The sequence below is a fragment of the Phaethon aethereus genome (assembly GCF_964289735.1).
Source record: "Phaethon aethereus genome assembly, chromosome: 1".
In the NCBI taxonomy this organism is placed as follows: domain Eukaryota; kingdom Metazoa; phylum Chordata; class Aves; order Phaethontiformes; family Phaethontidae; genus Phaethon; species Phaethon aethereus.
Genome location: NC_138575.1, coordinates 141,048,563 through 141,066,217, shown reverse-complemented (window position 1 = coordinate 141,066,217; position 17,655 = coordinate 141,048,563). Strand labels below are relative to the sequence as shown.

General features: G+C 36.5%; 1 protein-coding gene across 1 annotated transcript in view; it reads left to right on the top strand.

Annotated features, from left to right (window-relative positions):
• Positions 1 to 847: 847 nt before the first annotated feature.
• STS (steroid sulfatase) overlaps positions 848 to 17,655 on the top strand; it is a gene marked incomplete at its 3' end in the record, with an annotated part of 94,125 nt that continues 77,317 nt past the window's right edge. The window contains exons 1-4 of the mRNA XM_082012040.1: positions 848 to 1,552; positions 3,283 to 3,404; positions 5,948 to 6,070; positions 11,918 to 12,341. Coding sequence (XP_081868166.1) covers positions 1,407 to 1,552; positions 3,283 to 3,404; positions 5,948 to 6,070; positions 11,918 to 12,341 — 815 coding nt within the window. The 5' untranslated portion in view covers positions 848 to 1,406. The remainder of the gene's footprint in view (positions 1,553 to 3,282; positions 3,405 to 5,947; positions 6,071 to 11,917; positions 12,342 to 17,655) is intronic.

The following is a 17,655-nucleotide window of genomic DNA, read 5'->3' as shown; positions in this document are numbered from 1 at the left end:
TTTCTCCTCATTTCAACCTGCAGTTCTCCTTCCAGCTGGGTCTCATGCTTCCTTTCTTGCTCTTTATTCAAGTCAGTGCAAGCTCTTCTGGTTCTGACTACTTTATCTTCTCTACAGATACTTTTACTCACCACACCTCACTGATTTATGAATCTGTCTCCCTTGATGTCTAGTCTCTTTGTACCAGCTCTTCCAGTTCTGACTTCTTTATCTTCTCTCTAGTTACTTTTATCTACCATAACTCACTGATTCACAAGTTTTTTTTCTTTCTTGACTTGCTGTCCCCATTCTCTCTGGAAATTCTTGTTTCTGCTTCCTTTTCCTACACTTTCATTTTCAAATTTCTACCTGAGTCTTGGTTTCCTCTGCTTTCCTTCTTGTCCCAGCACAATCCAGAGTGCAGGTGTGACTCCTGCCTCATCTGCATTTGCAAAAGGCTGCCTTTTTCAAATCCAGAAAAGATGGATGTATTACTAGGGGCAAAAGAGAAAGAGTCTCTGTTCTTTTTTTGATGTGTATACCTGTCACAGTCCATCACAGCCTGGAGGCACTCAGTTGCAGCCAGGGCATAGTCAATGCAGTTTAAAAGAGAAATATGACAAGTCCGTGTTTAGGTAAAATTGCATTCACAGCATGCCGATCTGCAAATACCATAAAAGCATATAATGGTATGTAGTATCATGTACAATACATTGTTCTCCCTGTCTTATGTAGCATGAGCATTGTTTATAGAGCATTGTGATACAATATCAAATATTTTTACATAAATTTGGTATGGGCCCTGATATTTAAAACGTTTTTGAAGAGCTTTTTCTTAAACATTCCTTTCAATAATTTGATAATGCACCTCTTCACTGCCTTTTCCATAACATTTATCCCTGTCAAGAAAATCAAGCTAGATTTTTTTTTTCACTTGTTGAAGAGAAATTCAGTCATTTACTTCAGTAGTAGAACTGATTCACTTTTTTCTGCAATGAAACTTGGAAATTTTGGTCCTAAATTATTTCAGTTTCTGTGTTCCTCAAATCATGTTTATACCTTAAAAAAAAGCCTAATTTTTTCTCATGATTTATTGCTCTGTAATGCATCTGTGTATGCAAAAGTATTGTCACTGAGGGTGTAAATAGTTTTTTGTTCCTCTTTATTTAAAGGTTTCATCTGTGTAAAGGGATGGAAGAAAAAAAAGTATTTTTATTTTTAAGAAATATGAGAGACAAAATTATGTTAAAAAAAACTCTTGAGGAAAAAAAACCCAAATAATCAATATTTGGCTTTAATCAACAATCAGATTTTCTCTTCTACTATACAATCCAGGGCAATTATAGGAGTAACTTAGATTAACAGTCAAATTAAAAAAAAAGTCTATCTATTATGTTTTTCACCTGTTCTTACACACCAGGAAGAAGATGAAACTCCTTTTATTTCTAATAGTTTGCCAGTGTGCCATAAACAGTGTCAAAACACACAATGCTTCAAATCCCAATGTCATATTACTGATGGCTGATGATCTTGGTATTGGAGACCTGGGATGTTACGGGAACAGAACCTTAAGGTATGACGATACATTTGCAGAAGTCCTAGCTTTATATTTAGTTTTTCTACATATTTGTAAAGTTAAAAACACCAAAACATTCAGAGGTTTGATTAGGTTCTTTGTAAGTAAACAAAAGTAATAGCCTTAGCTAGAGAAAAGAATATTTCATCTTTGTTTTCTTTTCTTAATAAGAAGACTTATCTGATGTATTTATCCCACTGAAAAGTTGCATCATAAACAGAGAATTGAGCAACCAACCAAATAAGGGTAGGTCTAGAGAAGCAAAGTATAATCAACAATTTTCTTTGAAAATGTACATGGTGCAAATACTATGAATTAAGAATATTTGGAAGCACTTGTGATTTGAGACAAGCTGGAAATAAAGTGCTGATTTTTTCCTTCATTTATCTTCATACTGTTGTCAATAAATTAATTAAAACAAATGTTCATATACCTAAGTAATGCAGCAGTGTTCCCCAGTATGATCCTTACTAGCAGCTTAGGTATGATGGTTGTATAAACAGCACAAGTTGTACCTAGTCATTGTGTTTCAGTGGTGTAAAGTCTTTGATCAAGTTAAAAAAAAACATTCACACTAAAAGCACCATCCTGTCAAATATTAAATACTCTTGTTCCTGCTGAAGCTAGTTAGAAGTAAAAACTCATCGTAACTCAAACATAAAAAAGAAAAGAACTCAAGTTACAGCTTCTAGTTTTAAACAGGAAAAAAGTATACCCAACACTGATGCTTGGATCAGTCCCCTGACAAGTACCAGAACTGCTCCAAGATCTATGTTCTCTGATGTGAGAATTAAGAATTAGATCTCTGGAGTATGAACAAATTTCATCATACTGCTCGTTATCAGTAAGTAACATTATAGATAGGAAAGAAGTCTGTTGGTAAATTAATGTCTAACTACTCAGACTCAGATGATGGGAGCACTAGTGTGCCTTGAGGTCATGGTCATTAATATCCCAGGTCAGGGACCTATTAGAGCATGCTGCAGCTCCTGGCCAGTCTGCCTTCCTATTTTTTTTCTGTAGAACCAAGGGCACAGGCTCTACAGAAATTGGTTCTTTGGTTCACATTCTGTTGGCTCTTCCTGCAGGAACCAGTTTTGATCTGTATGGTGAGCCAGGTCACAGGCAAGTTTCCCATGCAGATATGGAAACTTGGGTGTGCTCCGAGTCCAATATTGCAGACATAGTCATGTCAGACGTGAACTCGTTAATATAGAGCCTCACACAGAGTCATAACAGTTTGAATCTCCCCTAATAAATGATACCAACGCACATTACCCCTACCCCAAAAAACTTTCCCTGGGGAAAGTAGGGAGTAAGGAAGCACAACATTTCTCCAGTCTCTCCTGTCCCCATTGCTGAGGCAGAGGCCATGTAAGTAGCAAAGTTACAGCTCTGGGTCAAGGAATGGTTGAAAAAAGTTTGCAATTCAGTACGTCCAGGTGTCACAGTTTAGTACTGGCCATGAAGAGTAGATCAAAGTGGAGGAAAAAGATTTTTGGCACAATGCCACAGTGTCTCAGTTCAGTGTTGACAGCAAACGTAAAAGTATTTGACACAACAGTATTTAGAATTGCAACACCACCATGGTTTTGATAATTTGCATACAGTCAGTCTTAACTTGATTTTCCTGATAGGGTTTTTGCCTCAGTTGCCTCGATTTCACCATGCCCATTTCCAAATAATCATCTTTGTGTATTCTTTTTTTCCTGCTTTTGTTTGTCTAGAACGCCTCATATTGACAGGCTAGCAGAGGAAGGAGTGACACTTACTCAGCATATCGCAGCATCCCCACTTTGTACTCCAAGCAGGGCAGCTTTTCTGACAGGGCGATATCCTATCAGATCAGGTAAAAACCCATTCCTTTATTTGTATATATTTATCATATTTTGTTTGCAGTAAAATGTATGCATTTTTTTCTCTGGCCTTTCTTGATACCTTTATCATTACCGGGTTAGGTACTCACTTCAGTGACTAATCAAGCTCAGCAGAGTTGGTCAACATTTGAAATCTTCCATATATATGGGAAATTTTGACATTTCAGAAGAGTTAACACAAAAATTAAGTTTTTTATTGAGAAAAATATTTTTTTAAATACTGAGATAAAAATCAGTTAGTGGTTATTTAATGTGAGGAGCAGACAAATTCCATCGACTTCCTCCACTGTCCAAATGACCCTGGGCTCTTTGCCTGCCTCCCCAGTTGCATTCAAGCTGCTCCCAGGATGTTGGTGGGCAACCTGAGTGTTGATCATCACAGACATGCAACTAGAAGGACACAGTGGAAGAAGCCAGTGTAAATCCTTCTGCTGAAAGATTTCTGTTTTTACAAAACCTTTTAGTTTAGACAAATTGTTATTGGGGGGAGAGGCAGGAGGCACAGTTCAGTAAGGTATTCCAGCAGCCCTTAAAACTGGGAAGAAAGCAAAAAATCTCCCTTCTTTCTAAGTGTTTTTGCTGCATATCTACCCATACACAGTGTTAAGTATCCTATGAATACATGCATTTAATAACTTGTCTTACTTTTAAAGTACCTGATCCAAAGCCCTTTTGAGTCAGTGAAGATCCAGTCTGTTTATTTTAGTGTGCTGGGACTGAGCCCCTCAGTGCTTAGCCATGCAACTTTAACACTCCCTTAACATCATTTTCAGCAAGGATCATTATACATTAATCAGATCACTTGTTCATTAGTGATAAAACATCCTGTCCTTGCTTCTGGGAATGAAAGCAAAGCAAAACTCTGGAGCCTACTTGATACGTTCGTGCTCATTCAAATCAAGTAACAAGCTTCTGCAAAAGTGCCAGCTAATATAGCTTGCTAAATTTTCCATTACATTCAGCTGCAAAGGAACATTTTATATACCTGTTACAACTATATTGCTATTAATATTTACTATAGGTAAAGCCACAGGTCACTTTCCATTATGATCCTCCTTCTTATTTCTGAAAAATTAACATTTGAACTGATTTTTTTCTTAACTGATCTGCTCTCAGTCATACCTAATCATTTCCAGGTAGGTGCAAAAATTGAACTTTTGTCTTAATGAAATTACAGAATTGCTAAATATGGACTGCTTCCAAACATCAGTGAGGAACTAGTAAAGGATTATTCTAGAAGATACTAGAATAATGATGTGTAAAAAAAGTTAGAAATTTAAAACTCCTGCTAATAGAGCTGAAGAAAAATACTCCAAAATGGAGTATTTGATGAGGCACAAACTCAGAGAAAGGTAAAGATGTTTCATTCTGGTAACTTAAGGGAATTACAGTTTACAAGAGATTGAAGTACATAAAAATAAATATATAATAAATGAAGTATAGATATGTATAGATAATTAAAACTACCTAAATTGTTGATCAATAAAGCTAGCTGGGGTTAAAAACTAAAGTCAACATTTGACGGGTAGGTTGAGCTCTCTTTAATAAACCAGTCTAACGAGTCTTTTTCTCATCTAACCACAAGGGATACCTGAGGGAAGATTCTGGTTGTCTACATCAGTCATGTAACTTTGGCACTGCAGTCATCCAGTTGCATAATTCAGACTTCCTGGAGATATATCTGCATGGATTTGCATAGATATTCTGTGTTCTGTCGGTCTATACTTGGAGCCAGCTCTCATCAGGAATCCTAGTAATCTAATTTTCATGAACCTGAGCTCTCAAGTTCCTCAGCCTGAGAGTAGTTTACAGGCTCAAGTTTGTGTTCCTCAGGCTCTCAGTATGTAGAAATTACTGTGCCTTATTTAGATGTTGTCTTGTTAGCTGATACCTGATGCTGCTTTAATGCACTCTTTATGCATTGAATCATGTGTCTTAATGCCCTCGGAGCACTCGTCTTCCCCCATCAACGCTGAGTGCCGTAGCCACTCTATTTCCAGAGTCAGATTCTCTCTTGTTCTGTTCTGACCTCATGATATTTACACGCCCAGCTGTAAGACTGCCCTATTTCAACTGCCTACTCTCAAATAACCTTAGAGGCTTGCAGAAAACCACATACGAGGGAAGCTCTGACAGAACTTGGGAGTGATCTTGCTTAGTCCTTGGCTCCATTCCTTCCCTCTGTACAAGAAAAGTAAATCATGCAATCTCAACTTCTTTCAGATATGTTACACCTTAGAACAACTACAGAAGGGACTGCAGCTGTTTATGTGCTGGCTGGCCCCACAGTTATAAGCAGGGAATTTTTTCTCCACTTCTCAATTTCTGGTGTCAATACAGCAAAAATCTCTCTCATCTCAATGGATGATTGTATCTGCCACTTGCAACATTTAGCGTCTGCTGGTAATATGTCATTTAACTGATACCACCTAAAGCAAAAAAGTGTATGCAGAAAGAATGGATGGAATCCTTTTCACTATATTATCCAAGTCTCATTCATTTTCATTGTATTTAGGAATGGCTGCCTTCTCACGAGTTGGTGTCTTCTTATTTTCTGCCTCTTCTGGGGGACTTCCTTCTGAAGAAATAACTTTCTCCAAACTCCTGAAGCAGAGAGGTTATGCAACAGCTCTAATAGGTAACATCACATACATACACAGCGTTATTTTTCATTCATTTCAGTCAAAAGAACATTAGCTTTCCATATAGGCTATTAAGGATCTGCATTAAGCTTTTTTGCCCCACAGCATAATGAGTTCATTTTTCTGGCACAAAGCTGAGCACATTCCCATGCTTATGTGAAACACTAATCATAGAATCAGAGAATGGTTTGGGTTGGAAGGGACCTTAAAGATCGTCTAGTTTAACCCCCCTGCCACGGGCAAGATCACCTTCCAATAGACCAGCTTGCTCAAAGCCCCATCCAGCCTGGCCTTGAACACTTCCAGGGATGGGGCATCCCCAAATTGTCTAGGAAACCTGTTCCAGTGCCTCATCACCCTCACAGTGAAGAAGGTAATTATGTCTAATTCACTTGTGTAGTTGTAGTCTCGTGCAAGGTACTGAAGAAGCATAATGAACAAATTGAAAATTAGTCAAGTTCTTAAAAGGTTTTCTGTGAAAATAGGAGTTTGATTACAACTGACGGACAATGAGGGATCGATCGCAGGGTGCAACTCAGCACAGTGTTGGGATTCATTTCACTGGTTTTGAAATATCCATAAAGCAGATAATGTAGTACCTGGGCTAACTGTCTGCATTCTCTTCTCAGTCATCAGACAGAAATGGGCATTTCTAGGAAATTTGTCTCATCCTGTGGTAGATGTTTAATATAAAAATGTGTTTCTTTCTCATTATAAAGATAGTTCAGACAACTAACTGCAGCATAAATATCCACTGATGGGTAAAAGAAATCCCACTAGATGAATATTAAACAGAATTGGAATGATCATCATAAAGGTTTAAAGTACAAATAATGTGATTTTTGTTTTTCCTAATTTGGCCACTGACTCATTCCACACTGCTTACATTTTAGAAGATTTTAGTATAACACAACTTGTACTACATAATGTATTTTTGTGCTGGAGTTGCCAGGAAATAGTTGTTTAGAGAACATCATACTGGACTGTTACCACATTAATTTCGATGATGGATACAGCCAAGTTGATTTTTAATTGTAACAAATTCTTGCAATTTGGGGAGTAATTTTTGCTTAAAAAATCAGGCTGTTTAGTAAGGCTAACAATTCACAACTCTGTTCAAAAAGTATCTGTATTGTATAGATAACCAATGTCAGTGTTCCTAACTAAAAATCCTACTTAGCTATACCCCACTCTTAGAAAGTATAAAATACTTCGATGTCCTGACAGATTCAAAACAGAAAACCAGAAAATCTTAGCAGAAATATATTTAGTACAGGTGTATTTGAACCATAGTGCAAAAAAGCCATTCATAATTTGTCATGTTCAATGTGGAGTTAATTCCTATTGCTCCATATTCAATTAAAGACTGCAAAATAATATTTTTTTCTGTTTGTAACAAGCACTGTATTACAACTCATTTTCTGGGGCTGACCTAGTTAATGTTCTTTTTTTAACTACTTTCACTGCAACATGACAGCTTGCCACTTAGATCTCCAGAACTTATCTCCATGATGCTTAATGAACAATTCTTCCAAGTGGCCTGAATGATAGCTATGAAACTATCAGATGTAATATTACCATATCCTTAGAGTATAATGAAGGCTTCCAAAAATCAAGTAGTGCATTAAAATTAAGGATAAAGCATATGTAAATGACAAAAAGAAAAATTATGTAGACTTGAAGACTAGATAGGCAGACTCTGATTCCCAGCCAGCCCATTTTCTGCCTCTGCTGGTATTCTTATCACATCATATTGGTCTAGGTCAGGGAGTCTTTGCTTGGTTCAATCTAACTCAGCAGTTCCCAAACAATTAATTGTCAAATCCTGCACCAGTGATGGATTGGCATAAGGGTAATTTGGAGCCTTTCAGTTCCTCAAGCCTGTACTGTCACTTCTGGTTTTTTTGGCCAAGTTTCTCTCCCCTTTACTGTCTAAGGACAATTTCTTCTTCCCTAAATGCATTTTCCTTTCTTTTTAATTTTTTTTTCCTCCTCTGAATATATGCTTCCTCTTTCTTGATAACGTCCCTAAATATATTTTAGCTATAAATCTACTTTATGTATACACTTTTTTACCTCATTGTTTTTCCCCTGTGACACAAAGAAGGTGACATCCAATAGATCTGGCAGGAAGAGACACAGTCAGAAGATCTGCAAAAAAAATAAGTTTTCTCAAAAAGGGAGAGGCATTGAATATGTAATATTTCACAACTTCAGGATCCTGGAGAGTAGCATGCTGATGTTTTATAGGAAATAGCTATTCAAAATGCAAAAATTCCACTGAAAGTAGATGGGTATTATTTTAACCACTGCTATACTCAATTACAGTTGAGTCAACTTTTTCTCGCTACTGTTATCCACTGTGTCTAGCACCCAGAGGAGTTTAAAATGTACTTATGTAGCTTATCTCCAGAGTTTAAAACACTAATGGATAAACTGGGACTTTTATCTTTTCTCCAGAATGAGGTGGTGTGTCTGTGTATCACGTCTATGATGTGTCCAGTACAAGATTGGCTGAGTCTACGGAGTAGGATTAATAAAACAGTTATTAATAATGCAGCTTAAAATCTGACCATATTAATAATATATGCATATATACTTTATATAATTATTGCAATGTACTTCCTATAAATATACTTCTTTGAGCACATAAAATATTTCTGTTTACATCTTGCTCTACGTCTTGCATCTTAACATTTATCTGCAGATCACAAAATCACACCAAAGGAAATACATCATTATATACAACTCAGTCTTCACATTGCTCCCTTTTCAACTGTCTGAGAGAAAAGTAGAGGGGAAACTTTTTTTGGATTTTTGCAGCCTCTCCAGCATTCTGGGTTCTGAAAAACTCAGTTCCAAAAGAAGTTTCTTGGCTGAATAGGACTTGCCTCTCATTTCCACTTGCCTTTCATTGCATTGCTTTTGCTCTGCAGAAATCTTAATTGCGGCCAAAGGAGAGGGGAAAAAAGCCTAGGTCTCAAACTATTAAGGTACTCATAATTTACAGTTAATAGCATAAATTTCACTCAAAAGCTTGGTAGAATCTGATGAAATGTATATGATGCTTGTGTGAACTGTCCATACTACGAAGCTTCACTTCGCAAAGAGATGGGGAGCATTTTGCACTGCTTTCAGATCCAGAAGGGCCCCAGAGTGTAAAGCACATTACAATAATCCATTGAAACACTAGCTCAAGGCAGGGGTTATTGTCACAAGGAATAAACCAAAACGTGTACTGTGCACCCAGTCATCACTTGCTTTTTCAGAGTAGTGCAGGATCTATCAAAACCCTCTACCTCGTCAGCCCTCTGAGAATGGCAATTGTGGCTTTCCGTCACAGCTGCCGATATAATTTGAACCAGTGCTTCTGTTGCTTTTCACGGCTAACCTCCTGTCTGCTTTGTTTGGCTTAAGTTGCTTCTGAACAGATCTTTTTCTGACGCCCAAGTTCATCTTGACATTGAACAATTTGTTGTGCTTGCTAAAAATCTTTCGATAAAAATAGGTCCTATATTTTCCCCGTCCTAATTTGTTGTTGCAAGATTCTTCTGTCCTGGCTTGCAATGTCTAATTTTATTGAGATCCAGTTTAAACAAACTTTTTTATATCATAATAAATGACCTTGAAAGTATACTTCATTTATTTGTGTTTCTTTTTCATATTTTTTTAGTGATTTATAGGTGCTTTGGGATTAACAAATAACACAAAAAGAAATTAAAATTAAAGCTTTAAGATAATTTATATTTGTGATTATAGGCCTCTATAAGAGTTGTTTCATGATCACCTTGCTACACATCTGGCTTTACGATTATTCTGTAAAGACAGTCATGTAAACCTAAGAGAAAACACTGAAGCATTTATTTTCCGAAATCTGTGTCTTTGCTTGCTGGGAATGAAATTCAGAGTTGCAGTCTTAGCTAGCCCTTTATGGCACCGTTATAACATCTAAAAATTCAGTACAGTGGTCTGCATTGCTGTTTTTGTAATCGACCACAGTAATGTTCACTGGACCATGTCAAAAGTAGTGACAAGACCATTCTGCCCGCAGAAAGCAGAATACCTCCTCAGGTGAGGGGCCATCTGACAGTAAGTGGGAAAACTTCTGATGGGATGAGAAACCTGTAGAGGCCTCCATTTCACTGACACATAAGCAGAACTGAAAATGCTTTTATACCCGATTCTATGATATACAGAAGGTATTTCTAACCTAAGACCATCAAAAGATGTACTGGAGAACATGGACTCAACTGAACATTCAGTTAGGCTCAAGATTTCTATGGTATTTTTCTCTGCCTTTGCTGATGGGTGAACTTAGGCACACAACATTCCCATCCCATACCTTAGTTCTGTCATTTGTGAAAGAGAAATAATGACATCAAGCCCATTTGCTAGGTACTATTTAAAAAATCAGAACTGACCCCCATCTTCACCCTCTTTGGTACCGCAGTACCCACATCCGTCATTGCCAAAGGCAGAAGTGCAGGATGCTGCTCTCTAGACCCAGGAGATGCTCAGGACTGCCTTCATCAGGACTCTTTCTTACAGATGTGTGAAAGCTGGGATTGTTTGGGAAACGGGAAAATTCTATATATGCTTTTTTCCATTCACGTACTTTCTACCATGTATATCCTGAAGTCCAGAACAAAATGTTTCACATTTCTTTGGGCTAGGTTATATGGTTGAGGACTTACTGGATTTGCAGGTTTTTTTGTTTACTTCTTTTAAGATCACAACCCTTGAATTATGCTGGTCATGTTCAGGTATTTGATTCAGAAAAAAATAAATAAAATTTGGCCCAGCATTTTATATCACCATCTGTTTTGCCAAGGGTGACATGTTTTGTCAACTATTCAACACATTTCCTTGCTGAGACCAAAGAACATAGCTCTAGCCATAATTCTTGTCAGTAGGCTTAACTGAATTTGATTTTTTTTTTAAGTATGCAATTGAATTTAAATAACAGCTACCAAACAGTTAGGTCTGTTGCACTAAGTGATGCATAAGCATGTGGTAAGGGGTTGTACCTGAGTCATAGAATGAATTATCTAGATACTTACTGTAATTAGCATGAACATAGATTATGCTATCACAACGCAAATCAGACTCACTGTTTTCTTGTGTCAGTGTCCAACATTAGTGCAGAATTAGAATGATTTCCTAGTGAGACAAAATGCTGTGAGAGATAGTATTTGGCAGTAATTTACTTGTTACTGTTGCTTTTTTATTTTTTTATAGATATAAAAATAAAAAATAATCTCTATTTATGTATGTATATAGTGAGAGAGGTTGGCAATTTCAGAGATTTTGCAATCATTTAAATAATAAATGCCTTGGTAATTTCACTGTTCTTTATTTATTTCCTGTTTGTTACTGTTTTCCTTTTTTTTTTTAAACTAGTCAAATGTGAGTGATTTGCCAGAAAAATTTCAGAACAAATATTTCGTAACTCCATATTGGCTCTTCTAATAAAACAGTAGCTGCTACAAAACAGTATTTTCTTATGGCTATTTAACTACACATGCGCAAAGGCTTCATTTTCAAAGTTAACTATATGTTAGGGCTCAGTTGCTCTTCAGTGACCTGCTAGCCCACTCAGAATTTAATGGTCTCCATCAGGAGCTGTGCCAGCCTATTTCTAACTAAAACGAAGAGGCAGACATGAAACAAAGTCTTTGATGAAGGCATAAAGAAAGATTACATGGAAAATAAAGATCCACACAATAAATGCTGGGGGCGGGAAAATATCAGTCATACAGTGACAGTTTCATGTTTGGAATAGTGCACATTATAAGTTTGATGATTTAACTACAAAAATACTCCCTGTCCTTCTCTCTTTGTAGGAAAGTGGCATCTTGGGATGAACTGTGAAAGCAGTAATGACTTCTGTCACCACCCTCTCAGTCATGGATTTGATTATTTTTATGGGCTTACTGTGACCAATTTTAGAGATTGCAAACCTGGCCACGGCAGCGTATTTTTAAAAGGGGTTCAGAAATCCCTTGTCATCCCAGTACAAATCACTGGAATCACCCTGGTGTCTTTGGCAATAGTGCAGTACATTGGCCTCCTCAAAGTACCTTTCCAGGCATTGGGTTATTGCTTGTTAATAACCACTGTTTCAGTTGCGAGCTTGATTTTTTTCTTTTATCATTTTCGACACTTGAACTGCTTCTTAATGAGGGACCATCAGATTATCCAGCAACCACTATCTTATGAGAACCTTACTCAGAGACTGACAAAAGAAGCCATGCAGTTTATAGGAAGGTGGGTTTCTAATTGTGTTATAAGTTAATGCTGGCATTTCACAATGACGATGCTTCCAAAAAAGTAGGAAAAAAAATGTGAACTGGTGGGCATGAGGAATATGTCATTATGTATTATCATCATCTTTTTCCTTTAAAAGATAACTGAAGTTAATCTTTTTAGTGGAAGTGACTGGGTTTTTTCTATCAGTTATATCATTATTTTCTTTATAAAAATTAAAAACTATTTATGTTTACGTGCTTCAGAAAAAAAAAAATCAAAAACCATCTAACTTCTTTAGGACCTCCATTCCTAAGAATTTCATGTAACTTAAAATACGAAAAACCCTTTGTGGTCTGACTTAATTATGTGAAAGCACAATGAAGAATCATAATCCGTGACTTTTCTGGAATAGGAAGCTGTTCTTCATCATTGATTTCATGCATCCATTAAATGGTATTCAGAAGGCCAATTTTTTAAAATACTGTCATTTTAGATGCCTACACTTTTATGCCAGATTAATTTTGAAAAGATTTGATTTACAGAAATTAGGAAATAAATGGTTTTCTGAAAGCAGTGATTTTTTAATAGCTATCACATTGGGTCACCTAAACATTGAATGTACAACATCATCCGAAGTCATTCCTCATTTTTTGCTAAGTTAGCTACTTTGACGTAATTGTCACCACAGGGATTGTAATGGGATCAAATCATAAAAGTATATGTTTGTATATTCTGAAATAGAAATCAATATATTTGGAGCAAAAGTATTTCATCCATTTAACTTCTTGAAAAATATGCCAAAGTGTTTTTCTCTGTCAGTTTTGAAACAGCTTGCACCATTTCTAAAAATAGTTAATCAAAAGTAAAAACACGTTCTAAGATATGAGAAGTCCCTTAATTACTATTCTGAAAATTATGTACCAGGTAGTTACTGTGAATGCATTCACTTGATGTGAATCACATCGCATGGTGTCTGCTGAATGAAAACTTATACAAAAGAATCGGAGGCTAAATTTTCTAGACTGCATGCACTAGTCATCAAGACTCTTAGCAAGAAAAAATGTTTATCTAAAATCTCAATCTCATACTACAATTTTTCTGTAAGTTCTATCATTATAAATATTTGATGTGGCCATCTCTACTCATTGTACCAAAATAAAATGGTTTTTATATCAAATTTGTTTAAGTGAGTAAGTCTTCCCAACAATCAACATTCTCATGAGTATTTATAAAGAAACTAAAACATCTTTATTTCTTTGTGGCAACAGTGACAGATACAAAGATGCCTTCTGATCTACATTCTAACTAATTTAACAGTGAAATACTTTGTTTGCTACAAACACATGCACACACATATTCCCCTTTTGAAAATTGTTGAGGGATTATTTTCTTAGTGACCAAGCATTTGGTGATTTTAAAAGATTCTTGGTTATAGTGACTATATGTTGGCAGATCCTTTCATCATTTATGGAAGTATGTAATGTGCCTGTAGTGATTCATAATATTTTGTATATCTCTCAGTGTTTCATTGATTTCAGTGCAATGACAATAAAATGGTAGCCCCAAAACAGGTGAGTTCAGGGCTGGAAATAGATGCTAGAAAACTAGTAAGCTTTTTAACTTTTTTAATATTCACAGTGTGCACAGTGTTATCCTATAGCTTAGTGTTCAGAGCTGGCAAAACAATGTATCATCTAAGTAAGCATAGCTTTGTTGACTTGGCTGGAGGTAAGTGGCTTTACATCAGCTGGGCACTTGGCCCCAGTTCCCAGTGTAGTTTCCAGAAAAAATGATGTTAAATTGAAGTCAAGGTTAATAGCACATATTTGTAATTTACAAGAAACTTTGTTACAGGAATGCTGCGATTATAGTGAGAATTATAACCCAGGCAATTCAGAGTCAATGTTAAATTAAAGAATATCTAAGCACATTAAGGTATTGAGAAGCATTTAGGGCATTCAAGCAATCTTAACTGTGCCCTGTAGTGAATTCACATGCAAAGCATATGACCATAAAACTTGCTCCTGGGGACAAGAGTAATTAGATTAATATTCACTGAACTGATCTGTCCCATATGTAAGCGTAGAGCAACAAAATCAATGTTTGCTTTGACACACTGGTTCTGACATTATATAGTTCATACCTGTCGACTCCAGGCACCAGTAGACCATTGCTTTTATGATTACTGACTGGCCATTTGTAGGGGAATGGCCATCAAGAGGCAGCAAAGTTGCAGCAGTGTTGGACATCTGGCACCCATAAGTGAAGGGCCACCAGGTTTTCTGAAGCCATGATTGCTTCAAAGCATTCTTGTCATTCCACTTCTTTCAATGAGCAGTCTCCCTCAACCCTCCTTTAGCCACACATTTGACTCAACACTTGATTTGTCATACAGGCTTCTTTCGTTTAGATAATAGAATAAGTAGCAAGCTCAGCCCTGTACACCAGTAAACCCTGTGCACAAATATGCCAAGACTTCAAACAGTCCTGAATTTGAAGAAGTCAGGATGATTTGCCTTAACTGTTTCTTAATACATTTTATCATCAGACTAAGAATCATCAGCTATCATGCAAATTTTATTTGGTTAATTATCTATACAATAAATATATGATGAAGCTCCAATCTTCAACAGCACTGCTACTTCCTATATAGCCCTTTTATGCTAAATTTATATATAATATATATGAATATACATATAGTTATATATATGTCAGAATTAAAACATAAATGTTTTGTCTGTATAAGTTTATTATCAGGGTGCTGGTTGACATTAGCCAGCAGTGTGTCCAGGTGGCCAAGAAGGCCAACAGCATCCTGGCCTGTATCAGGAATAGTGTGGCCAGCAGGAGTAGGGAAGTGATTGTGCCCCTGTACTCGGCACTGGTGAGGACGCACCTCAAATCCTATGTTCAGTTTTGGGCCCCTCACTACAAGAAAGATGTTGAGTTGCTCGAGCATGTCCAAAGAAGGACAACAAAGCTGGTGAAAGGTGTGGAGCACAAGTCTTACGAGGAGCAGCTGAGGGAACTGGGGTTGTTTAGTCTGGAGAAGAGGAGGCTGAGAGGAGACCTTATCGTTCTCTACAACTACCTGAAAGGGGGTTGTGGTGACGAGGGCACTGGTCTCTTCTCCCAAGTCACTAGCGATAGGACGAGAGGAAATGGCCTCAAGTTGCACCAGGGGAGGTTTAGATTGGATATTAGGAAAAATATCTTTACTGAGAGAGTGGTCAAGCATTGGCATAGGCTGCCCAGGGAGGTGATGGAGTCACCATCACTGGAAGTGTTCAAAAAACATGTGGACGTGGCGCTTCGTTGCATGGTTTAGTGGGCGTTGTGCTGTTGGGTTGATGGTTGGACTTGATGATCTTAAAGGTCTTTTCCAACCTTAATGATTCTGTGTAGTTATGTGTATTACCTATATTACCTTTATAAGTTATTCAAAGTTCAGGCAATGGACTTCCTGACATTATTCTCTTTTCTAGCTATTTTTCAGTCATATTGCCAGCTTTATGACTTCTTACCAGGTATATAATAATTAGATTTTGTATTTTTCAAGTCATCTTATAATTTCTTCATGGCATTTAGCTCTTTGCCGTTATACTTGCTTTGGTCTGTCTTTTTGAGAGGTGATATTGCATTTGTTCTTCCTTAGTCTGGGGTACGTGTATTGCTGTTTTCATTTGTTCCTAGTGTGTAATATTGCAAACCTATCAGAACACTCTCTAGACATCACAGTACATTTGAAAGTCAAATAGATGTTAATTTTTCATGTTAAGTTCAATGTGGTTGTCACTTGTGTCTTCAGCATGTCCTTTAATGACCAGCTGCAAAGACAATACAAATTTGGAAAATGCCAGAGACCTGTTTGTAATGTATCGGAAATTAACAATGCAAAAGTACTCCTCTATGATGCAGGATACCTCTCGGACAATTTTGGATAGCTGATCACAATTAATAATAATAATTAAAAAAAAAAAGTCCTAATGAAATCTAACTTCTGGAAAACAGTATTTGCATACAAACATGTTTATATTCAAAAGCTATGGTGAAGATGGTGTTGAAAAATTCTCATGCAGATTTGGTTTTTTTCAGTCATAGATTGCATAGCCGTAATATTCAAAATTTTGTGATGACAGTTACTAATTTTTTTTTCCTTTCTATCTATTCTATTTCAGTCCTTGAAACACTCTTTTTCATCTAATCTAGCAGACTGTGATTTAGAGTTTTTCAAGATATCACTATGTCTTAAGATCAGGCAGTTGGCATGTTGTATTGGAGTTAGACTTTTGAAATCAAGCTTTTTTATGAGTCCTACAAGAAGATTCTTTTTAGTTTAGAGCAAAATACAAATTACAGAGAAGAGTTTATATATCTTTGTATACACATGATGCATAAGTGCACATATAATAAAAAAGGGTACTAACTTACAAGCCATAACAACCCTAGAGGTTGTATCCTTTTTTCTCATAACAGAAGAGCTAACGTAGTTACTCATATACTTTAGGGTCATCTGAAAATGAAAGATTTTAGTCATTTAAGTCATTCAAGAATGATTAAGGACCTAACTCGTTCTGTGATAAAATGACAGACCGCAAAATGACTGTGAATGGAACACTTCTAAAAAGCAGTAGATCTGTAAACTGGACTCCAAAGTTTTGCATGGGAGAGGGATTTAGTCATTAGTATAATCTGTAGTAGGTGAGAAATTTCTTTTTTTTTTCCACCCATACTTACACGAATTTACTTTTTGAAGGAGAGAAAAAAGGTTATCTACAAAAGAAATAAAAGCAGATACCTTAACCATTTAAAGGATGAAATAAGCATGAAATTAGAAATGTCAAAAGTATTATGGCTAATTGTATGGAAGAAGTATTTCACAAATGTAGATATAGTAGAAACACTTCCCACCTTTAATATCTTCTAGAAAGATTCAGGTTTTCCATATTTTTACATTTTTTTTCCTTTTCTCATTCCATTTTCAGCACCTTTTCTGGTTTTGATAAGTTACCCCCAAGTACTCTGGAGTTCTCTTTCTGATTTTGAAAAAAATTTGAAATAGGAGATTTGTGGTTTAAAGTGTGTCTTTTAAAAGAGTAAGACAGAAATATTCATTCATGGATTCATTCATGCTAACAAGGATTTTAGCACTGTTAGCAGTCAGGACAAAAGAAAATACAGCTTGTAGGACAAAGTCCTTCTTTGATAAAACTAAGCCAAGGCTTACCTTTTCCTTCTGCAGGATTAATGAAATGCATTCAGCCAGTCCAGTCACAAAGACCACTGCCTAATTGGTGATCTAATCTGGAAGCAGAGGAGGGAGCCATGGGAA